Below are 25,114 nucleotides of genomic sequence, written 5' to 3' on the forward strand. Positions count from 1 at the left end.
TCAAACTCTCTAGCACTCTGTGATTGAGAAAAAGAGAGGGATCGAGACAGAGGGAGAGAAGGCGAGGGAGAGAATGATGGAATGAGGAAAGGTCAGTGAGAGCGCCCCCTGCCTGGTCACAGTGCTCAGAGGCACTCCATCCATGGGGAGAGAGATAGGAGGGAGGCCTGTCAGTCACTGCAGCCAGGGGGGATGGGGGAGGGGGAGGGGGAGCTAGTTTCCCTCAAGATACCTTTCCTCTTTCACGTCTCCTCTCTCCATCTCTCTCTCTCTCTCTCTCTCTCTCTCTCTCAGTAGGGAGGGGGGGATAAAGGGTAGATTAGCTGGCTGTGTCAACCTGCCGGCTAGTGGTGATCACACGTCAAATGCCACTGTGGTCACTCACAGAGTTAAGGGACCCCTCAGGGCTCCCACTGTCTGAGATGGTGTTAGCCACAAGGTGTGACAAATACACACACGCACGCACGCACACACACATACACCCCTCAGCAGGGCACAACAGTTCTGATGATGGACATGCCCACTGCAGTTCCAGCCCAGGTCCCCAGTGCCACAGTAGCACTCTGAGGTTTTTATCAGTTCTAACGGTGTCAGCTGGGCGTGCAGCCCTGGGGACAGGCAGGGTGAGATGAAGTGACAAGGCTATACCCAGCCTGCTAATGTCCTCTTCTCCTTCACAGTCCTCTCCTCTGGCTCCCCCACTGCTTCCATTTGCACCCAGTGTGAGCGAGGGCCGGATCTCTGCCTGTCTGTAATAGAAAAAGAGAAGACGTTTGTAAGAGAAGAGAAGTTTGAAAGGTTGAGGAAAGAGACTGAGATGTGATAATCAATAGAATATGTTGTTTCCAAATGCTGAACATCAACTCAGACCTAGAGAAAGACCTAGAGAAAGACCTAGAGAAAGACCTAGAGAAAGACCTAGAGAAAGACCTAGAGAAAGACCTAGAGAAAGCCCTAGAGAAAGACCTAGAGAAAGACCTAGAGAAAGACCTAGAGAAAGACCTAGAGGAAGCCCTAGAGAAAGACCTAGAGAAAGACCTAGAGAAAGACCTAGAGAAAGACCTAGAGGAAGACCTAGAGGAAGCCCTAGAGAAAGACCTAGAGAAATACCTAGAGAAAGACCTAGAGAAAGACCTAGAGAAAGGCCTAGAGAAAGACCTAGAGAAAGACCTAGAGAAAGACCTAGAGAAAGACCTAGAGAAAGACCTAGAGGAAGCCCTAGAGAAATACCTAGAGAAAGACCTAGAGAAAGACCTAGAGAAAGACCTAGAGAAAGCCTAGGAGACGCCGGCAAGCCAGAACACCTCATTGGGGAGAGACTTCGAGAGGAACCAGACTCCACAGGCGGCCCAATTTGAGGGTCACACATCCACTGTGGCTCCGATACCTCACGAGAACCGGGGCAGTTAGCCGCTGTGGCTAACGATTACATTTCCCCTCCTCGTCAGCATGGAGAACTTGGGTTACCGTGGCAACTCTAGAAAGTTGTTAATTAAAATCCAGCTGTGTAGCAGGTAGGTCTAATCACTGGGATGAAACAGAGAGGGAGGGAAGGAGAGAGTGGACCTGCTTAGGTTTCACACCGCAGGGTTTTCCACTTCTCACACTGTGAAGTAGGCCGATAGAAGCTGTTTCTTCAAGGCTTTTTCTGTGCCTGTTGAATACTCACAGCTGTTTATTTCAGATTGAATACTATGGAATGTAAGTGTATTAATTCTGCCTGTGGCCATTTAGAATGCATAATCACAAGGACAAGAACACAGTGACATACATCCTCCACATGTGCAGTATGAACGTCTACATTCATACAATACTATCAGATCGCTCTTGTCAATTCACAGTATCATCAACTTTAGGAGTAAGGAGGAATTACAGTCCAACACAGTGGTGAGGCAGACAGGCAGAAACAACGCCTATAGAAACCACATCAGCAGATTGACTTCCTCTTGTTGTGTAATGCTGCACCTCAACAAAGACTCCATGATGGGTTGTTAAGGAGTCTGACGGCTCGCTCTCTGTTCCATTGTACTGTATTGTTTCTAATGCTACAGATGAATGTCATCTCATCCCCGAGCCCCTCCAACTCAGCTTCACAGAGACGCTCAGCCTGAAGCTCAATATTGATGTTCTAACAGTGAATATGGAAGGGAGCGTTTATGACTAGCATTGATTGACACTGAGAATGGTTCCAAGTTCCCGCCCCCACACTCCTCCTCTCTCTCTCTCTCTCTCTCTCTCTCTCTCTCTCTCTCTCTCTCTCTCTCTCTCTCTCTCTCTCTCTCTCTCTCTCTCTCTCTCTCTCTGTCTCCTGCCATATAATCTCTGACTCGCCCAATGGAATAAAGGAGACAGCTAGCATTATAACCCTGTCTTGATGAGTAAGTACCCACGTTGAAACACGTTGCCGTTAGAAGACTGATGCTCCTTTGTTTTCCCTCTCTCTTTCTTTTTATCTTTAACCCCCCCTCTCTCTCTCTCTCTCTCTCTCCGCTCTCTCTCTCTCTCTCTCTCTTTCCTTCTCTCTCTTTCTCTCTCTCTCTCTCTCTATCTCTCCTTCTCTCTCTCTTTCTCTCTCTCTCCCTATATTTCTCTCTCTCTCTCTGTGTCTCTCTCTCTCCATCTCTCTCTCCTTCTCTCTCCTTGTCTTTCAATTCAATTCAATTGACTTTATTGACATGTCAAGTTCATTATTACTTACATTGTCAAAGTATACATATCGAAAAATAAAAATAAAATAAAAATATATATTTATATATAAATAAATGGTGAGACCAAGAGCAATAATAATAGTCGTAGTGGACATGGGATTACCATTAACAACAACTACAAAAACAATATTAGTGAGAACAACAATACATTAAATAAATGGTAGTAGACCAGTGTCAACATGACTGAGAAGACACATGACATGGTATGAAAGACAAAACAAAACAAGATGGGAAATATTATCGACATTACTTTGCACTTTTCACTGGCTGTCCCTCAGGTTTTGGCAGGAGGACACATATTTGACTGCCAAAACTGCACATTTTGGCTTTTCGCCCAATAAATATTTTATTTTTTCTTTATCTTTTATAGTTTCAAATGCTTTGTATTGAATTAGAATTTTGGGAAAGAAATATTATCTTGCTCTACATGCGTTATTTGGAGTTTTTCTTTGCACTTGCAATACAGTCTTGCAAAACTCTGCATGCAGTATTTCGATTGGATGTTTGTCCCATTTGGTAAATTCATTGTTAGAGATTGGACCCCATACTTCACTGCCATATAGAGCAATTGGTTCTATAACTTATTTAAAATTTTTGAGCCAAATTCTAATTGGAATTTCGATTTTGATGTTCCTTTTAATGGCATAGAATGCTCTTCTTGCTTTGTCTCTCAGCTCATTCACAGCCATGTGAATGCTACCTGTGTTGCTGATATTTAGTCCTAGATATGTGTAGTTTTTGGTGTGTTCTAATAGAACTGAGTCCAAATTTATATTTGTCATCCTTATTTTTTTTAACCTTTTTTGGAATATCATTATATTTGTTTTATTTTAGGTAAACGGTCAGAGCCCAGGTCTGACAGAACCTGTGGTTAACGGTCAGAGCCCAGGTCTGACAGAACCTGTGGATAACGGTCAGAGCCCAGGTCTGACAGAACCTGTGGATAACGGTCAGAGCCCAGGTCTGACAGAACCTGTGGATAACGGTCAGAGCCCAGGTCTGACAGAACCTGTGGATAACGGTCAGAGCCCAGGTCTGACAGAACCTGTGGATAACGGTCAGAGCCCAGGTCTGACAGAACCTGTGGATAACGGTCAGAGCCCAGGTCTGACAGAACCTGTGAAGACGATCTAGGTGCTGCTGTAACCCCTCTTTAATGGGAGTCAGCAGCACCAGGTCATCTGCGTACAGCAGACACTTGATTTCAGTGTTGTGTAGGGTGATACCAGGTGCTGCCGATTCTTCTAATGTTTTTGCCAATTTATTAATGTAGATGTTAAATAGTGTTGGACTTATTGGGCAGCCCTGTTTCACTCCCCGTCCCTGAGAGAAGAAGTCTGTTTGCTTGTTGTTAATTCATTAACGTAGATGTTAAATAGTGTTGGACTTATTGGACAGCCCTGTTTCACTCCCCGTCCCTGAGAGAAGAAGTCTGTTTGCTTGTTGTTAATTCATTAATGTAGATGTTAAATAGTGTTGGACTTATTGGACAGCCCTGTTTCACTCCCCGTCCCTGAGAGAAGAAGTCTGTTTGCTTGTTGCCAATTTTAACCGCACATTTGTTTTTAGTGTACATTGATTTAATAAAATCACGTTTTCCCTCCAATACCACTTTCTATTAGTTCATAAAAAAGACCTTCGTGCCAAATTGAATCAAATGCTTTCTTGAAATCTACAAAACACGAGTAGCCTTTTTTGTTTACTTGTTTATCAATTAGAGTGTGGAGGGTGTAAATGTGGTCTGTTGTACGATAATTTTTAGAAATCCAATCTGGCTTCTGCTCAGGACGTTGTGTTCGTCAAGGAAATGATGTAGTCTGCTATTTATAATACTGCAGTGAATTTTCCCCAAGTTGCTGTTAATGCAAATTCCTCTGTAATTATTTGGGTCAAATTTGTCTCCATTTTTATAGATTGGTGTGATCAATCCCTGGTTCCAAATATCGGGGAAAAAACCTGCAGTGAGGATAATGTTGAAGAGTTTGAGTATAGCCAATTTGAATTTGTGGTCTGTATATTTGATCATTTCATTTAAAATACCATCAGCACCACAGGCCTTTTTGGGTTGGAGAGTACATAGTTCTTCCAATAATTATTCTTCTGTAATTGGGGTATCCACAGGATTCTGATAGTCTTTGACTGCTGATTCAAGGATTTGTAATTTTTCCTGTATATCTTTTTGTTCTGGGCTCTATGTTATATTGCTGTAGAGGTTTGCAAAATGATTTCTCCACATATCCCCATTTTGGATAGCCAATTCCTCATGATGAGGTTTGTTTAATTTATTCCAATTCTCCCAGAAGTGGTTTGATTCTATGGATTCCTCAATCCATCCAGCTGATTTCTAATGTGCTGTTCCTTTTTTGTTCTTAGGGTGTGTTTGTATTGTTTCAGTGTTTCCCCATATTGAAGGCGTATATTTTTGTTGGCTGGTTCTCTGTGTTTTTGATTAGATATATTTCTCAATGACTTTCTTAGATTTTTGCAATCATTATCAAACCATTTTTCATGATCTGTTATTTCTGGTTTGCTCTTCTGCTTCTTTAGATTAGCCAAGGAGGCCAATTTGTCCAATGTAAAGTTTGTGTTCCGAACAGCCACATTTACACCTTCATTGCTTGTTAAGGCTAAAAGTTGTCCAGGAGAGATTGTATTTTTTGGCTACTAATTGCTTTTTGGTAGATGTCTGTACTGTTTGCACTCCATCTATAGGCCTGTTTTGTACCATGTAATTTATTGGGCCGTGATGCTTCATGGTTGGGCTCTGCTCTTCTCAGATACACTGTGATTTTACTGTGGTCTGAGAGAGGTGTTAGTGGGCTGACTGTGAACCTACCAAAAGAGTCCCCTCTCAGCCTACCTTTGACTATGTACAGACCCAGTGTTCGACAGAGCTGTAGGTTTACCTACCAAAAGAGTCCCCTCTCAGCCTACCATTGACTATGTACAGACCCAGTGTTCCACAGAGCTTCACGAGCTGTACTCCGTTTTTGTTTTTCACTTTGTCATAGTTGTTTCTGTGGGGGTATGTGGTGAGGGAAACGTTGTTGCTTCCTGGTAGGTGTTTATCCCCTGACTGTTAATAGTGTCTTGTTCTTCTGCTGTTCTAGCATTCAGGTCTCCACAGACCAGGACGTTGCCTTGGGCCTGAAAGTGACTAATTTCCCCCTCTAGAATGGAGAAACTCTCTTCATTGAAGTAGGGTGACTCTGAGGGGGGAATGTATGTGGCACAGAGGAAGATGTTTTTATCTGTCAAGATAGTCTCCTTGTTGATTCTTAATCATATAAAGAATTCTCCTGTTTTGATCAATTCGATTGAATGAGTTAGTTCAGATTTATACCATATTAGCATTCCCCCTGAGTCTCTGCCCTGTTAGATTCCTTTTCATTTAGTGGATGGTATGATTATCTCCCTATAACCTAGTGGACAGCCAGTGGAAACATCACCTCTGCACCATGTTTCCTGTAGTACTACAATATCAACATCATCAATTTCTTTCTGGGTTTCTGCTCTTTAGTCCAAAAGCAGAGGACATCAATCCTTGTAAATTCCAACATGCAACGTAAAAAGATTTCATAACTTTTTTTTTCTTTACCTTCAAAATGAGACAAACACTCACAATCCAACAATAACTATTAAAATAGGATTTTTCAATTAAAAGTAAACTCTTATTATGCAAATGAAATGTGTTTATTATTTAAGATAGAATTTGTGTCATGCAACTTGGGTGGGGGTAGTGTGAGGATGGTGGAGTTCTTGTGCTCATCTTACCATAATCCTCGGCCCATCACATGTGAGCATAGTAGACTCAGCTTTCTCTTTCTCTCTCTCTGTCTCTATCTCCCTCTCCTTCTCTCTATCTCTCTCCTTCTCTCTCTTTCTGTTTCTCTTTCTCTCTGTCTCTCTCTGTCTCTCTCTCTATCTCTCTCCTTCTCTCTATCTCTCTCCTTCTCTGTTGAATGGGCGACGTCGGCTGAACGTTTGACAAAAGGTAACCTGAGGCTGAGCGTGACCAGTCGTGTTCCGATGCTGTGGCACGTTGGTGCAGAGTGTTGTCACTGCACTTAAAGGTCATTGATTGAATGCCCTTTATGGTAATGATATTTATATGCCACTGAACACAGTGGAGAGCCTCTATCCTGTGGATGGAATGGTGGTATGAAAAGCCTCCCACATTGATGATGCTCCCAGATTCTTTCCCCCTTGTTTCCAATGGCCACTTCACTGTAGGTTCTTTATGTGATGAGATGTTTGATGATTTACACAATGTCTCACTCTTGGCTTGTTCTAACATGACATTGGATGTGAGCTTTGGTCAACCCACTCAACACTGCTGGTTATATGGCCCACAATGCACTGTGTCGACACTTTGACTGCGTCCAACTTCCTCTGCTAGTGTGGTGGGCGAGGTGTGCCATACCAAACAGACCTCAGCTCTGTGTGATGGGCATCTCTGTGCCACCCTTCTCCACCCCATGCCAATGGAAATCACTCCCACACTCCCACACTCCTACTCCATAGCTGTGTCTCTAATGAGCCCATGCCACATATAGGTTTCTGCTGTTTTAATTGGCTGTCTATTGAGATTTGCTATATGTATTTCAATACAGTGCGCCCTAGTTGATGTAGCTAGCTAGCGCCATCGTCCTGTCTATTCTGTCTTCACTAGATCCCTCTCGTTCACACACAAGGGCTCAGGAATGTGTTTCATCGTTTTGTCTTCGGACTGTGTTCTGTTCTGTTTGGGTCCTTTCTCCACTCCTGTGAAATGTGCTTATCTCCTGCTCCCTCCTGGCCACGGCTGGCTGGCTGGAGTTTAGGATCCTGTCTCCCTTCCAGAAGGGTTCTTCTCTCACTTTCTTTCCTTCTTTTTCTTTTCACTCTTTCTCCTCTCTCACCTTCTCCCTCTCTCTCTTTCTCTCCCTCTTTCTCTCCCTCTCTCTGGGACCTGTAACGAGGGCTGTCCCTCTCTCTGCCTAAGGTAAAGTGGCAGCAGTCTTGTGAGTTTCTGAGGCTCACACAGATTATCCAAAATCAATGGACAGGCCTAGGTGTAGAATAGGAGTGCACAAATGTTTTAAAAGGGCAATTGTCGCCTGTAGAAAGTTAAAGCTACAGCCTCATTGCTATGGATTTTTGAAAGGTGTTTAGTGGATAGGGTTTGATACACAAGGGGATAAGCTTAGTGTGATGTTTTAATCATCTCTTGCAATACACTTTTATTTTCAAGATTTGTTCATAGAATATTTTAATTATTGATAATAATACATGTGTATTTAGCTTTTGTAGTAGAGTTGTTTGATTCCAGCATCCACGGGCCGTCTTTGGCCCTGTGATAATGGATGTTGAGTCGAGCCAGAGGAAGTGCCATAATTTCCATGTGCTCTGGGCTAGTCCTTGCCAGTGTGAGGAAACTGAAGAGCTCCTATGGTTTTCACACCAGAATGTCTTCCCTCCCTCTATCCCCCCCCCCTCCCTCCCTCTCAATTCAATCCAATTCAATTTCAATGAAAGGCTTTATTGCCAGGGGAAACATATGTTAACATTGTCAAAGCAGGTGAACTAGATAATAAACCGTGGATTTTTTTTTACAAATGTACAATAAACATTACACTAAAGTTCCAAAAGAATAAAGACATTACAAATGTTAGATGATGTGCAAATAGTTAATGTACAAAATGAAAAATAAATGAACATAAATATGGGTTGTATTTACAATGGTGTTACAATGGTCTCTCTCTCTATCACACCTGTTATCTGTTTGCCCCATGGAGATCACTCAGTGATAGAGCTCACTCAGTGATAGAGCTCACTCAGTGATAGAGATCACTCAGTGATAGAGCTCACTCAGTGATAGAGCTCACTCAGTGATAGAGCTCACTCAGTGATCGAGATCACTCAGTGATAGAGCTCACTCAGTGATAGAGCTCACTCAGTGATAGAGATCCCTCAGTGATAGAGCTCACTCAGTGATAGAGCTCACTCAGCGATAGAGATCACTCAGTGATAGAGCTCACTCAGTGATAGAGCTCACTCAGTGATAGAGATCACTCAGTGATAGAGCTCACTCAGTGATAGAGCTCACTCAGTGATAGAGCTCACTCAGTGATCGAGATCACTCAGTGATAGAGCTCACTCAGTGATAGAGCTCACTCAGTGATAGAGATCCCTCAGTGATAGAGCTCACTCAGCGATAGAGCTCACTCAGCGATAGAGATCACTCAGGGATAGAGCTCACTCAGTGATAGAGCTCACTCAGGGATAGAGCTCACTCAGGGATAGAGCTCACTCAGTGATAGAGCCTAGTCGTTCTCTATCATACAGAGACAAGGCTGAATACAGATGCTACACAATAGCCAAGGCTTAATTCACTAGCATAGAAAACATTTCCCTATAGCACCATACGACACCTAAACATTTCCCATGAACGAGATGTTGAGGTGTTGTATAAAATAAGGGAATTAAAACAACAGTGAGGGTTCGTGGCTGCCATTGATGTGCCAGTATCCTTCACTTGTTTAGCTGAAACAATCTCACTTTTGAAGGTTGAGATCAACTCACCACAACAGAAACTGTTTTGATGATAATGTACATGTTTTAGCAGCTCTTAGTTACCATCTCTAATACCATCTCAGTATTGTAGCAGTGTGGAGCTTCATCTGCTGCTGTTGTTGCAGCCGGTGGCCACTAGGTGGACATGATATGTGGCTGTGTGTGTGTAGGGCTGCAGGCTTCTCACTGATGCAGTGTAGAGTTTTCTCACTCTGTTTCTGCAGGCAGCTAGACAGACAGACAGACAGACAGACAGACAGACAGACAGACAGACAGACAGACAGACAGACAGTTGCTTCCACAGCCACTGATCTACAGCAGCATAGCGCAGTGTAGGATCTATGATCTGAATGCTATACCTTTGGGCCCCACAATGAATTTACACACACATATTCACATGCGCAAACGCACGCGCACACACACACACACCCTTAAGATCAGTATAGAGAACAACACACACGTTGAGACACTTCGACAGTGGGCAGTGTGAGCCAAGGTTTGCCCAGTCTCCCATAAATCATACTGATAACCATGTGAAAGGCTGGTTATGGGCATTAAGTGGGCATTAAGAGGGGCTGCCTTCCTGGGAATCTCTCTCCTCCAGATTCAGTGGGCATTAAGAGGGACTGCCTTCCTGGGAATCTCTCTCCTCCAGATTCAGTGGGCATTAAGATGGACTGCCTTCCTGGGAATCTCTCTCCTCCAGATTCAGTGGGCATTAAGAGGGACTGCCTTCCAGGGAATCTCATTCATTCTACAGTAATAATGTGATAGCAGAGATTAGCATGTAATCCAGTTAAGATCCCAAGTACCTAATCCACTTTATATGAATGTATTAATGCGGAATAGAAATAGATTATACCGTTGGGTGGCGTGTCAGAGAATGAATCATTTATCTTGAGTGTCTTAAACAGGACATGAATACTGATAATAACATAATAACAACCCAGTCTTAACCAGCCATATATACATACAGTATATCTGTGATATGAAAGCTATTCAGTTGACTGTTGTGATGGTGATGATGGGGTCCTGATAGCTAGTAGGTCGGGTTGCAACATGCTCTTCTGATACCTAGAGCCCGTTGGTCGTTGGTGCTGATCAGATGATGTCCTCTCCTCACCCAGACAGGCCTCCATTCAACACAGTTAAAAAGGCTTCTCCGCCACGACAAAAGTACTGCCAAAGCAATGATGTTGAACAATTCCACAGGATATGGAATAGGCCTGGAACATAAGACATCTCCCTCCCTCTCTGTAATGCCAGCAGACGTGCTGCCTCTTCCCCAGTGGGTCATTTGTTTAGCAGTGGTAGAGATAAAGGCAGAGCTTCCCATTCCTACTCCCCAGTGGCTAGGGATTGGCCACAATGGCCCAATGGCCCTCTCTCTCCCTGGGCTTTGTCTGCACCACGCATGGCCTGCTGGCCCTCATATTCTCCACCTGGCGATGGACGACACCACTGAGCATACACGGATGGGGGGGAGAAGGGACGTAATCCGACCCCCACCCGATCAGGCCGATTAGATAACCCCACCTGCTGGATCGGGGCGCCGGCTCGTGTGGAAGGCTCCTTTTATCCTTTATTCCTCTTTTATTTGCTGTTCTTTTCTCCGTCTCTCTTTCGACCCTCGTGTGGCACAATGGGTCCCAGTGAAAGTGTTGAAGGGGAGGCTTTGATAGTGTTCTGGGCCTTTCAGATTCACACAACTATAGTAACTAAGGACTAACTAAGGACACCAGGCAAAAAGTCAGCAGGAAGGGACTCTAGCACAGAGAACAGAGAGAGAGGGGGGGGGGGAGAGAGGGGGCGAGAGGGGCGGAGAGAGAGTGAGAGGGGGGAGGGAGAGAGAGGGGGAGAGAGAGAGAGGGAGGGGGCGAGAGGGGCTGAGAGAGAGTGAGAGGGGGCGAGAGAGAGGGGGAGAGAGAGAGAGGGGGGAGAGAGAGCGGGGGGGGGGGAAGAGAGAGGGGGAGAGAGAGAGAGGGAGGGAGAGAGAGAGCGAGAGGGGGGAGGGAGAGACAGGGGGAGAGTGAGGCTCTTCAGAAGCTTTGAAACTAAAAGCATTGGAGCTGGATCAGTTTTGAAAGAGGCTTTATGTTGGGGAACAAGATCTCTCTCGATATAGAAACCAAAGCTCAGCAGCAGAGTCAGAGGGAAACGTAGCACAGGGAATTAACTTTGCCCTGCTTGGGGAAGAACAATCGATTTTCGTGCCAAAGTTGTTCTTCGGTACTATATGTCCCCCCAACATACATCACAGACATTCTCTAAAGTGACTTTTGAAATAAAGACAGTATTATGTTCCTGTCTGCTCTACGAGATTGTATGTTGTCAACAGCAATAACAGCTCTCTGATGTGTTGTGTTATGAAATGACCCCCAGAATGTGTTGTGTTATGAAATGACCCCCAGAATGTGTTGTGTTATGAAATGACCCTCAGAATGTGTTGTGTTATGAAATGACCCCCAGAATGTGTTGTCTTATGAAATGACCCCCAGAATGTGTTGTGTTATGAATCGACCCCCAGAATGTGTTGTGTTATGAAATGACCCCCAGAATGTGTTGTGTTATGAATCGACCCCCATAATGTGTTGTGTTATGAATCGACCCCCAGAATGTGTTGTGTTATGAATTGACCCCCAGAATGTGTTGTGCCACCTCCCTCTCTCAGCCAATTATCTTCCACTTCCGTTTATGACCTCTGAACTTTACAAAACAAGTGATATATTATTCAAGGTGCCATGGGCATATTAACCAGGTGTTTTCTGTAGAACTCTGACAAGTCTGACAAAACGGCTGTCCCACACGCTGACACAAGCCCTTATTAATTTGTGTGTGTGTATGTATGCCCTGGGAAGCATTTTGGGCAGGTGTCAGAACAGGGTGTTTGCGGGTTATGACAGCCAGGAGGCTGCTTTTAGGTGTTGTGTTGGAACGTGCCCCTGTGTGTGTGTGTGTGTGTGTGTGTGTGTGTGTGTGTGTGTGTGTGTGTGTGTGTGTGTGTGTGATAGTAGAGCAGATGTGAGGATATGACCTAGAGCCTCCTGTCATTCCTCCAAGTCTGGGTGAGGCCACTTTCTGCTTTTGGCTGAGCACACACATCTAGGACAGACACACACACCACCCCCAACAGCTGCCTAAACATGTCCCCCTCTCCTCTCCTCCTTTCCCACCTTCTCTCCGCTTCCAGATCAGGGTGGACGGGCCTTCCCATGGTGCATTGCAGTATGAGGTGATCCAGGCAGTGGAGCGAGGGCCAATCCAACGGGACATGGCCTTCTCCCCCGACCACCACTTCCTATATGCCATGTCAGAGACACAGGTATGTCACGTGACCCCTCACCCCACACACACCCTGACATACCCACACACCCTTTACTAGTGGTTAACACCCTGTCTGTTCACAGTGGGGCTGTTTACCATTTACTAGTGGTTAACACCCTGTCTGTTCACAGTGGGGCTGTTTACCATTTACTAGTGGTTAACACCCTGTCTGTTCACAGTGGGGCTGTTTACCATTTACTAGTGGTTAACACCCTGTCTGTTCACAGTGGGGCTGTTTACCATTTACTAGTGGTTAACACAGTGGGGCTGTTTACCATTTACTAGTGGTTAACACCCTGTCTGTTCACAGTGGGTCTGTTTACCATTTACTCGTGGTTAACACAGTGTGGCTGGATCCCATTTACTAGTGGTTAACACCCTGTCTGTTCACAGTGGGGCTGTTTACCATTTACTAGTGGTTAACTTCTTGATCCTACTTGAGACGCAGATGTCTCAACTAGGCACCTGGAAATGCAAATGCGCTACGCTAAATGCTAAATGTACTCGTTAAAACTCAAACGTTCATCAAAATACACATGCAGGGTATAGAATTAAAGCTACACTCGTTGTGAATCTAGCCAACAAGTCAGATTTTTAAAATGCTTTTCGGCGAAAGCATGAGAAGCTATTATCTGATAGCATGCAACACCCCAAAATGCCTGAATGCGACGTAAACAAAAGATTTAGCGTAGCCGGCGCTACACAAAACGCAGAAATAAAATATAAAACATTCATTACCTTTGACGAGCTTCTTTCTTGGCACTCCTATATGCCCCATAAACATCACTATTGGGTCTTTTTTTCGATTAAATCGGTCCATATATACCCAAAATAGCCATCTATGGAAGCTGTGTAATTCAGAAAATAACATTGTTTTAAAACGCAGCGTCATTTTTTGAAATTAAAAAAGTCGACGATAAACTTTCACAAAACACTTCGAAATACTTTTGTAATCCAACTTTAGGTATTAGTAAACGTTTATAATCTATCAAAATGATTACAGGGCGATGTGTATTCAATAGCTCCTCGTCTTCAAATCAATGGCCGAAACTGTGCACTTCAAAACATCCTGGCGGAGACCGGAAGAAATGGAATCCAGTTAGTTGGTTTTACCAACAAATAACTCCCCGGATAATGACGACAATGGCGACATCGTGTGGAATCTGTAGGAATTGCATGCAGGTCCATAATTAATTTTGTGCCCTTTTAACAATTCATGAAAGTGACGCATGGATATTATTTTTAGCTTTCAGTGAGCAGTTTTTCTTGCGCTTTTCGATGAAACACACGATCTGTTATAGTCACAGCCGTGATTTAACCAGTTTTAGAAACTTCAGAGTGCTTTCTATCCACACATACTAATCATATGCGTATACTATATTCCTGGCATGAGTAGCAGGACGCTGAAAAGTTGCGCGATTTTTAACAGAATGTTCGAAAAAGGAGGGGGTAGGGTTAAGAGGTTTTAACACCCTGTCTGTTCACAGTGGGGATGTTTACCATTTACTAGTGGTTAACACCCTGTCTGTTCACAGTGGGGATGTTTACCATTTACTAGTGGTTAACACCCTGTCTGTTCACAGTGGGGCTGTTTACCATTTACTAGTGGTTAACACAGTGGGGCTGTTTACCATTTACTAGTGGTTAACACAGTGGGGCTGTTTACCATTTACTAGTGGTTAACACCCTGTCTGTTCACAGTGGGGCTGTTTACCATTTACTAGTGGTTAACACCCTGTCTGTTCACAGTGGGGCTGTTTACCATTTACTAGTGGTTAACACAGTGGGGCTGTTTACCATTTACTAGTGGTTAACACCCTGTCTGTTCACAGTGGGGCTGTTTACCATTTACTAGTGGTTAACACAGTGGGGCTGTTTACCATTTACTAGTGGTTAACACCCTGTCTGTTCACAGTGGGGCTGTTTACCATTTACTAGTGGTTAACACAGTGGGGATGTTTACCATTTACTAGTGGTTAACACCCTGTCTGTTCACAGTGGGGCTGTTTACCATTTACTAGTGGTTAACACAGTGGGGCTGTTTACCATTTACTAGTGGTTAACACAGTGGGGCTGTTTACCATTTACTAGTGGTTAACACCCTGTCTGTTCACAGTGGGGCTGTTTACCATTTACTAGTGGTTAACACCCTGTCTGTTCACAGTGGGGCTGTTTACCATTTACTAGTGGTTAACACAGTGGGGCTGTTTACCATTTACTAGTGGTTAACACCCTGTCTGTTCACAGTGGGGCTGTTTACCATTTACTAGTGGTTAACACAGTGGGGCTGTTTACCATTTACTAGTGGTTAACACCCTGTCTGTTCACAGTGGGGCTGTTTACCATTTACTAGTGGTTAACACAGTGGGGATGTTTACCATTTACTAGTGGTTAACACCCTGTCTGTTCACAGTGGGGCTGTTTACCATTTACTAGTGGTTAACACCCTGTCTGTTCACAGTGGGGCTGGATCCCATTTACTAGTGGTTAACACCCTGTCTGTTCACAGTGGGGCTGGATGTGTGATTCCTGCTGCCTGGGTCTGGTGGGTTGTGGAGAGGTGAGAGGGACGTTGTTTATCCAAGCAGATGGAGAGAGTGTATATAAGTGAAAAAGAAAAGAGGTGGTGAATGCTGTGAGAAAAGAGGATAAACAGAGTGGTGTCCGTCCATTAGATGCAAGTAAAGATTCTCTCTCTCACGTGCACACGGGGTCACACACACATTACACACATGCGTGCACACACTCAAACTCGTGCACACACACGCGTACACACGTGTACACACGCGTACACACACACACACACACACACACACACACACACACACACACACACACACACACACACACACACACACATGGCGGTAGGTAGCCTAGTGTTGGGCCAGTAACTGAAAGGTCGCTAGTATAATCCCCGAGCTCACTAGGTGAAAAACCTGCCGATCTGCCCTTGAGCAAGGCACTTAACCCTAATTGCTCAATAATAATTATCAATAATGATTAAATTATGTATACATTTAAATCAGGACTGACTAATCAGAATATTATTATGTTACTGTATAGATGTATGAATTATATTTTAATCCTAGTACTGAATATAATGTGTGTAATTATAATCAAGAGTTAGAACAATGACTGTCTGTTCCTTGGTAGAAACGAATGAACTTATCGTCAGACTGGCTAGAACGCTTATCTACACAGGGAGACCTTGGCCTGGTCGTAAATTATCTAAACCGGTGAGAGACGATGTAGGAAGGTTTGTGAACTACACTGCCATTGTATCGGAGTGGCGGAGGAACGGGACAGTTTAAAACCTATGACGTCATTTTCAGTTTATAACCTGTTGTAAATTGTATCATGTTCAGTACTCTGGAGAATAAACGCTAATGCTTGATTTTGAGACTGGTCTCCGCCCATTTTATGCAAATAAGTATCTTACAAATTCTTAGAAATGGGCTGAGTGTATTAATTGAATTGGGTAATAAACATATAGGAATTGAATTCCTCTAACAGTGACCTTTGACCTTCTGGTGCCCTTTAACCTTCTGGTTCATACTTATCTCTCTCTAGCCTGTCTAGTCCTTCTGGTGCCCTTTGACATTCTGGGTCATACTTCTCTCTCTCTAGCCTGTCTAGTCCTTCTGGTGCCCTTTGACCTTCAGAGTCATCATAGACAGGGGGTGAGAGTATTCAGATGTGTTGGTGTGTAGCCGGTGGCAGTCCATGGTTATTCTATTTGTGTTGAAGGGTTGTTTATGGTGTGGTAGCAGCAGCACTATATACATCTCAGAGCACACTGGCCTCTGAGAGAGATCTGACCTGGGATCTGACCTCAGAGAGATCTGACCTAGGATCTGACCTCAGAGAGATCTGACCTGGGATCTGACCTCTGAGAAAGATCTAACCTGGGATCTGACCTCTGAGAGAGATCTGACCTGGGATCTGACCTCAGAGAGATCTGACCTTGTATCTGACCTCTGAGAGAGATCTGACCAGAGCACACTGCCCTCTGAGAGAGATCTGACCGGGGATCTGACCTCTGAGAGGGATCTGACCTGGGATCTGACCTCTGAGAGAGATCTGTTCTGGGATCTGACCTCTGAGAAACATCTGACCTGGGATCTGACCTCTGAGAAACATCTGACCTGGGATCTGACCTCTGAGAGAGATCTGACCATAGCACTCTGACCTCAGAGAGAGATATGACCTGGGATCTGACCTCTGAGAGAGATCTGACCAGAGCACACTGGCCTCTGAGAGAGATCTGACCTGGGATGTAACCTCTGAGAAAGATCTGACCTGGGATCTGGCCTCTGAGAGAGATCTGACCAGAGCACACTGCCCTCTGAGAGAGATCTGACGGGGGATCTGACCTGGGATCTGACCTCTGAGAGAGATCTGACCAGCGCACACTGCCCTCTGAGAGAGATCTGACCAGAGCACACTGCCCTCTGAGAGAGAGGGACTATGTGACCTGGAGAGGTGAGGGGCCGTGGTGTCACAAACACACAGGAGGAATGATAAAGAGAACCGGTGCTGCTCTGTCTGTCTGTCTCTCTCTCTGTCTGTCTGTCTGTCTGTCTGTCTCTCTCTCTTTCTCAGTCTCTCTGTCTCTCTCGCTCAGTCTCTCTGTCTCTCTCTCTCTTTCACAGTCTCTCTGTCTGTCTCTCTCTCTCTCTCTCACACACACACACACACACACACACACACACACACACACACACACACACACACACACACACACACACACACACACACACACACACACACACACACACACACACACACAAAGAGAGCCTGTCCTCCAGGACCCAATGTACTCTCACTCAGCAGTGTCCTCTGTTCTTTACTTTCACCTCCTTCTGCCCCCTCTATCTTCTCACTCCTTTACCCTTCCTCTTCTCTCCTTATGTCTCTACCTCACTGCTTTTCCTCATCTCCTCTCCTCCTCCTTTCTCTCCTCTCCTCCTCTTTTCTCTCCTCCTCTCCTCTCCTCCTCTCCTCCTCTTTTCTCTCCTCCTCTCCTGTCCTCCTATTTTCTCTCCTCCTCTCCTCATTTCCTCTCCTCCTCCTTTCTCTTCTCTCCTCCTCTTTTCTCTCCTCCTCTCCTCCTCTTTTCTCTCCTCCTCTCCTCATCTCCTCTCCTCCTCCTTTCCTCCTATTTTCTCTCCTCTCCTCCTCTTTTCTCTCCTCCTCTCCTTCTCTTTTCTCTCCTCTTCCTCTTTTCTCTCCTCTCCTCTCCTCCTCTTTTCTCTCCTCTTTTCACTCCTCTCCTCTTTTATCTCCTCTTTTCACTCCTCTCCTCCTCCTCTCCTCCTCCTCTCTTCCTCTCCTCCTCTTTTCACTCCTCTCCTCTCCCCCTCCTCTCTTCCTCTCCTCCTCTTTTCTCTCCTCCTCTCCTCCTCCTCTGTTCCTCTCCTCTCCTCTTTTCTCTCCTCACCTGTTCCTCTGTTCCTCTCCTCTCCTCTTTTCTCTCCTCTTTTCACTCCTCTCCTCCTCCTCCTCCTCTCCTCCTCCTCTCTTCCTCTCCTCCTCTTTTCACTCCTCTCCTCTCCTCCTCCTCTCTTCCTCTCCTCCTCTTTTCTCTCCTCCTCTCCTCCTCCTCTGTTCCTCTCCTCTCCTCTTTTCTATCCTCACCTGTTCCTCTGTTCCTCTCCTCTCCTCTTTTCTCTCCTCCTCTGTTCCTCTGTTCCTCCTCTCCTCTGATGTAGCTGCAGGGTTGTGTTGGCAGAGGGAGCCTCTTTACCTCCACAGGGAGGATTATGGGCCGTGCTGGTCTTCTCAGCAGAGTGCGTACATGCATACCTGTGTGTTTGAAGGGCTGCTGATGATCCTGATAGTGCTCCAGTTTGAACATCACAGGAGGGTTCAAGGTTCCCCTTCAAACCGTCCTCTCACTGCCTCTCATAGGGATCTCATCAGAGAGAGAGAGTAGAGAGTGAGGGGGGAGAGAGGGGAATAGAGAGCGTAGAGAGAGAGAGAGAGAGAGAGGGGAATAGAGAGAGAGGAGAATAGAGAGAGTGTAGAGAGAGAGGGGAGAGAGGGGAATAGAGAGAGAGTAGAGGGAGAGAGGGGAATAGAGAGAGAGGAATAGAGAGAGAGTAGAGGGAGAGAGGGGAATAGAGAGAGAGGAATAGAGAGAGAGTAGAGGGAGAGAGGGGAATAGAGAGAGAAATAGAGATTGAGTAGAGGGAGAGAGGGGAGAGAGAGGGATAGAGAGAGAGAGGGGAGAGAGGGGAATAGAGAGAGAGAGTAGAGAGAGAGGAGAGAGGGGCATATAGAGAGAGAATAGAGAGAGAGGAATTGAGAGAGAGGGGAATAGAGAGAGGAATAGAGAGAGAGAGAGGGGAGAGAGAGGAATAGAGAGAGAGGGGCGAGAGAGGAATAGAAAGAGAGGGGAATAGAGAGAGGGGAATAGAGAGCGAGAGGAATATAGAGAGAGTAGAGAGAGAGGGGAATAGAGAGAGAGTAGAGAGAGAGGAATAGAGAGAGTGGAGAGAGAGTGGAGAGAGGGGCATATAGAGAGAGAATAGAGAGAGAGGAATTGAGAGAGAGGGGAATAGAGAGAGGAATAGAGAGAGAGACGGGAGAGAGAGGAATAGAGAAAGAGGAATAGAAAGAGAGGGGAATAGAGAGAGAGAGTAGAGAGAGGAATAGAGAGAGAGTAGAATAGAGAGAGAGAGTAGAGAGAGAAATAGAGAGAGAGAGGGGTGAGAGTGGAATAGAAAGAGAGGGGAATAGAGAGAGGGGAAAAGAGAGAGAGGAATAGAGAGAGAGTAGAGAGAGAGGGAAATAGAGAGAGAGTAGAGAGAGAGGGGAATAGAGAGAGAGTAGAGAGAGAGGAATAGAGAGAGAGCGGAGAGAGGGGAATAGAGAGAGGGAATAGACACAGAGGAATAGAGAGAGAGGGGGGAGAGAGGAATAGAAAGAGAGGGGAATAGAGAGAGGAATAGAGAGAGTAGAGAGAGAGGGGAATAGAGATAGAGAGGAATATCTCTCTCTCTCTCTCTCTCTCTCTCTCTCTCTCTCTCTCTCTCTCTTCTCTCTCTCTCTCTCTCTCTCTCTCTCTCTCTCTCTCTCAATTCAATTTTCAATTCAAGGGGCTTTATTGGCATGGGAAACGTGTTAACATTGCCAAAGCAAGTGAGGTAGATAATATACAAAAGTGAAATAAACAATAAAAATTAACAGTAAACATTACACATACAGAAGTTCCAAAAGAATACAGACATTACAAATGTCATATTATACATATGTATATATAGGTGTTTGTTCTTCACTGGTTGCCCTTTTCTTGTGGCAACAGGTCACAAATCTTGCTGCTGTGATGGCACACTGTGGTATTTCACCCAATAGATATGGGAGTTTATCAAAATTGGATTTGTTTTCGAATTCTTTGTGGATCTGTGTAATCTGAGGGAAATATGTATCTCTAATATGGTCATACGTTGGACAGGAGGTTAGGAAGTGCAGCTCAGTTTCCACCTCTCTCTGTCTCTGTCTCTCTGTCTCTCTCTGTCTCTCTCTCTCTGTCTCTGTCTGTCTGTTTGTTCAGAAGGCCCTATGGGTGTATCAAAGTCATTTTGGTAGTTATCTCTCAGCAGAAATGTCCTCTGTCTGGTGATAAGCATGGGACATCTCCTCCAGTCAAGAGGGAGAGGTCCTCTGTTTGGTGACTCTGTCACACCTCCAGGCCCAGATCAAAACTTCTCTACTCATTTAGAACACCCATCTGCCACCAAATCCTGTCTGCCTGTGTGTGTGCACCTGGGTTGTGTTAGGCATGAAACGGAAGGGAACGAAGTCTTGAGCTGACAAGGTAAATGGCATCCCCCCGCACCTCTCTGATTCAGAGGGGTTGGGTTAAATGCAGAAGACACATCTCAGTTGAATACATTCAGTTGCACAACTGACTAGGTTTCCCCCTTTCCCCTTTGTATCTGAATTGAACATCATCATCGCTGATTCACCAGTACAAGGGAAACAGTATACTGTATTGGCCAATATCATGCAGCCATATAGCTGTGTAGTCCTACATCAGATACACAGTTGAAGTGGGAAGTTTACATCCACTTAGGTTAGAGTCATTAAAACTAATTTTTCAACCACTCCACAAATTTCTTGTTAACAAACTATAATTTTTGCAAGTCGATTAGTATATCTACTTTGTGCATGACACAAGTAATTTTCCAACAATTGTTTACAGACAGATTATTTCACTTATAATTCACTGTATCACAATTCCTGTGGGTCAGAAGTTTACATACACTAAGTTGACTGTGCCTTTAAACAGCTTGGAAAATTCCAGAAAACGATGTCATGGCTTTAGAAGCTTCTGATAGGCTAATTGACATCATTTGAGTTAATTGGAGGTGTACCTGTGGATGTATTTCAAGGCCTACCTTCAAACTCAGTGCCTCTTTGCTTGACATCATGGGAAAATCAAAAGAAATCAGCCAAGACCTCAGATAAAAAATTGTAGACCTCCACAAGTCTGGTTCATCCTTGGGAGCAATTTTCAAACGCCTGAAGGTACCACGTTCATCTGTACAAACACTAGTAAACAAGTATAAACACCATGGGACCACTCAGCCGTCATCCCGCTCAGGAAGGAGATTCGTTCTACGGGTTGCAACTGCACATGGGGACAAAGATCGTACTTTTTGGAGAAATGTCCTCTGGTCTGATGAAACAAAAATCAAACTGTTTGGCCATAATGACCATCGTTATGTTTGGAGGAAAAAGAGGGACGCTTGCAAGACGAAGAACAACCTTCCCAACCATGAAGCACAGGGGTGGCAGCATCATGTTGTGTGGGTGCTTTGCTGCAGGAGAGACTGGTGCACTTCACAAAATAGATGGCATCATGAGGGGGAAAAGTATGTGGCTATATTGAAGCAACATCTCAAGACATCAGTCAGGAAGTTAAAGCTTGGTCGCAAGAGGGTCTTCCAAATGAACAATGACCCCAAGCATACTTCCAAAGTTGTGGCAAAATGGCTTAAGGACAATAAAGTCAAGGTATTGAGGTATTGAGTGGCCATCACACAGCCATGACCTCAATCATATAGAAAAATTGTGGGCAGAACAGAAAAGCGTGTGAAAGGAAGGAGGCCTACAAACCTGACTCAGTTACACCAGCTCTGTCAGGAGGAATGGGCCAAAATTCACCCAACTTATTGTGGGAAGCTTGTGGAAGGCTACCCGAAACGTTTGATTCAAGTTAAACAATTTAAAGGCAATGCTAATTCTAAACAAATACTAATTTATTTCATCATAATGCTATCCAAATACTAATTGAGTGTATGTAAACCTCTGACCCACTGGGAATGTGATGAAATAAATCATTCGCTCTACTATTAGAGCTCTACTATACTCTACTATCCTGACATTTCACATTCTTAAAATAAAGTGGTGATCCTAACTGACCTAAGACAGGGCATTTTTACTATGATTAAATGTATTTGGCTAAGGTCTTCCGACTTCAACTGTGGTCTCGTATTTAGGACTCAATAACACATACCTGTCGTTATGGGGCTTATCAATCCATTTGGCCCCAAGCCAAAAATAAACCAACAGACGATGTGTTTTTGGGCTAATAGTAAGAGTCTCTGTAGTAACATATTGCCTTTAGTTAATTACCCTGTTAGTCTAGTTAAAGACTGTGTTCCACTTAGAGAAGGTGTTTATACTAAACATCAGGGGAGGGAAGGGCCCACTGGGGCAATCAACAGTAGATGTACATGCTATTTAGGGAAACGAGTATTACTGAACACACACACACACACACACACTAATCTCCCAACCACACTCAGCCCCCTCCCAAACACTCACACCCCCTCCCAAACACTCACACCCCCTCCCAAACACTCACCCACCTCCCAAACACTCACCCACCTCCCAAACACTCACCCCCTCCCAAACACTCACCCTCCTCCCAAACACTCACCCTCCTCCCAAACACTCACCCCCCTCCCAAACACTCACCCACCTCCCAAACACTCACCCTCCTCCCAAACACTCACCCCCCTCCCAAACACTCACCCCCCTCCCAAACACTCACCCTCCTCCCAAACACTCACCCCCCTCCCAAACACTCACCCCCCTCCCAAACACTCACCCCCCTCCCAAACACTCACCCCACTCCCAAACACTCACCCACCTCCCAAACACTCACCCACCTCCCAAACACTCACCCCCCTCCCAAACACTCACCCCACTCCCAAACACTCACCCCCCTCCCAAACACTCACCCCCCTCCCAAACACTCACCCCCCTCCCAAACACTCACCCCCCTCCCAAACACTCACCCCACTCCCAAACACTCACCCACCTCCCAAACACTCACCCCCCTCCCAAACACTCACCCCACTCCCAAACACTCACCCCCCTCCCAAACACTCACCCTCCTCCCAAACACTCACCCCTGTCCCAAACACAGCTGAACAGAGAGTATACCTATATCCCACTGTGAGTACAACATGGCAGCTGATCAGAGAGTATACCTATATCCCACTGTGAGTACAACACGGCAGCTGAACAGAGAGTATACCTATATCCCACTGTGAGTACAACATGGCAGATGAACAGAGAGTATACCTATATCCCACTGTGAGTACAACATGGCAGCTGAACAGAGAGTATACCTATATCCCACTGTGAGTACAACATGGCAGCTGATCAGAGAGTATACCTATATCACACTGTGAGTACAACACGGCAGATGAACAGAGAGTATACCTATATCCCACTGTGAGTACAACATGGCAGATGAACAGAGAGTATACCTATATCCCACTGTGAGTACAACATGGCAGCTGATCAGAGAGTATACCTATATCCCACTGTGAGTACAACACGGCAGCTGAACAGAGAGTATACCTATATCCCACTGTGAGTACAACATGGCAGATGAACAGAGAGTATACCTATATCCCACTGTGAGTACAACATGGCAGCTGATCAGAGAGTATACCTATATCCCACTGTGAGTACAACATGGCAGCTGATCAGAGAGTATACCTATATCCCACTGTGAGTACAACACGGCAGCTGAACAGAGAGTATACCTATATCCCACTGTGAGTACAACATGGCAGATGAACAGAGAGTATACCTATATCCCACTGTGAGTACAACATGGCAGCTGATCAGAGAGTATACCTATATCCCACTGTGAGTACAACATGGCAGCTGAACAGAGAGTATACCTATATCCCACTGTGAGTACAACACGGCAGATGAACAGAGAGTATACCTATATCCCACTGTGAGTACAACGCGGCAGCTGAACAGAGAGTATACCTATATCCCACTGTGAGTACAACATGGCAGATGAACAGAGAGTATACCTATATCCCACTGTGAGTACAACATGGCAGATGAACAGAGAGTATACCTATATCCCACTGTGAGTACAACGCGGCAGCTGAACAGAGAGTATACCTATATCCCACTGTGAGTACAACATGGCAGCTGATCAGAGAGTATACCTATATCCCACTGTGAGTACAACATGGCAGCTGAACAGAGAGTATACCTATATCCCACTGTGAGTACATGGAACATTATTTTGGGACGTTTGTTAAACATTCATGATACGTTCTGTACACAACTCTGTACTACAGTCCCTCAGGGCTCTACATCCAGTCTGGTAGCCTGTCTAAGACAACTCTGTACTACAGTCCCTCAGGGCTCTACATCCAGTCTGGTAGCCTGTCTAAGACAACTCTGTACTACAGTCCCTCAGGGCTCTACATCCAGTCTGGTAGCCTGTCTAAGACAACTCTGTACTACAGTCCCTCAGGGCTCTACATCCAGTCTGGTAGCCTGTCTAAGACAACTCTGTACTACAGTCCCTCAGGGCTCTACATCCAGTCTGGTAGCCTGTCTAAGACAACTCTGTACTACTTTCCCTCAGGGCTCTACATCCAGTCTGGTAGCCTGTCTAAGACAACTCTGTACTACAGTCCCTCAGGGCTCTACATCCAGTCTGGTAGCCTGTCTAAGGCATGTCAATACGTCTTTTCATTTTGTAGAGCCACTACTGTTTGTGTCCGAGTTTTTACCTTGTTTCAGGATATTTTTAAGATACTTGTCTAAGATGGAAACAAAATGTGAGGTGGATGGAGTGGGTACACTGAGAGAAACCCCTCCCCTCTGTCTCTGTCTCAAGTTGTTCTCTCTCTCTCTATCTCTCTCTGGTGGTTTAGTTGTTGTGGTGTCCACATTAATATTTATGCCTGATAAGCTACAGAACGATGAAATTCTCCAGGCTATTGTTAGCGGTTAGCTCTGGCTCACATCATCCTTCCAACACACACACACACACACACACACACACACACACACACACACGCACACACACACACACACACACACACACACACACACACACACACACACACACACACACACACACACACACACACACACACACACACACACACACACACACACACACTCCTCAGTATGAGCGCAGACACACACACACATACAGGCGCACACACTCGTGCACTGTGGTTTAG

General features: G+C 45.1%; 1 protein-coding gene across 1 annotated transcript in view; it reads left to right on the top strand.

Annotated features, from left to right (window-relative positions):
• Positions 1–1,449: 1,449 nt before the first annotated feature.
• Positions 1,450–25,114, top strand: part of LOC139404707 (plexin-A4-like) — a gene marked incomplete at its 3' end in the record, with an annotated part of 127,270 nt that continues 103,605 nt past the window's right edge. The window contains exons 1-3 of the mRNA XM_071147338.1: positions 1,450–1,514; positions 7,108–7,234; positions 12,454–12,585. Coding sequence (XP_071003439.1) covers positions 1,450–1,514; positions 7,108–7,234; positions 12,454–12,585 — 324 coding nt within the window. The remainder of the gene's footprint in view (positions 1,515–7,107; positions 7,235–12,453; positions 12,586–25,114) is intronic.

Source organism: Oncorhynchus clarkii, unplaced genomic scaffold, assembly GCF_045791955.1.
Source record: "Oncorhynchus clarkii lewisi isolate Uvic-CL-2024 unplaced genomic scaffold, UVic_Ocla_1.0 unplaced_contig_11125_pilon_pilon, whole genome shotgun sequence".
In the NCBI taxonomy this organism is placed as follows: Eukaryota; Metazoa; Chordata; class Actinopteri; order Salmoniformes; family Salmonidae; genus Oncorhynchus; species Oncorhynchus clarkii.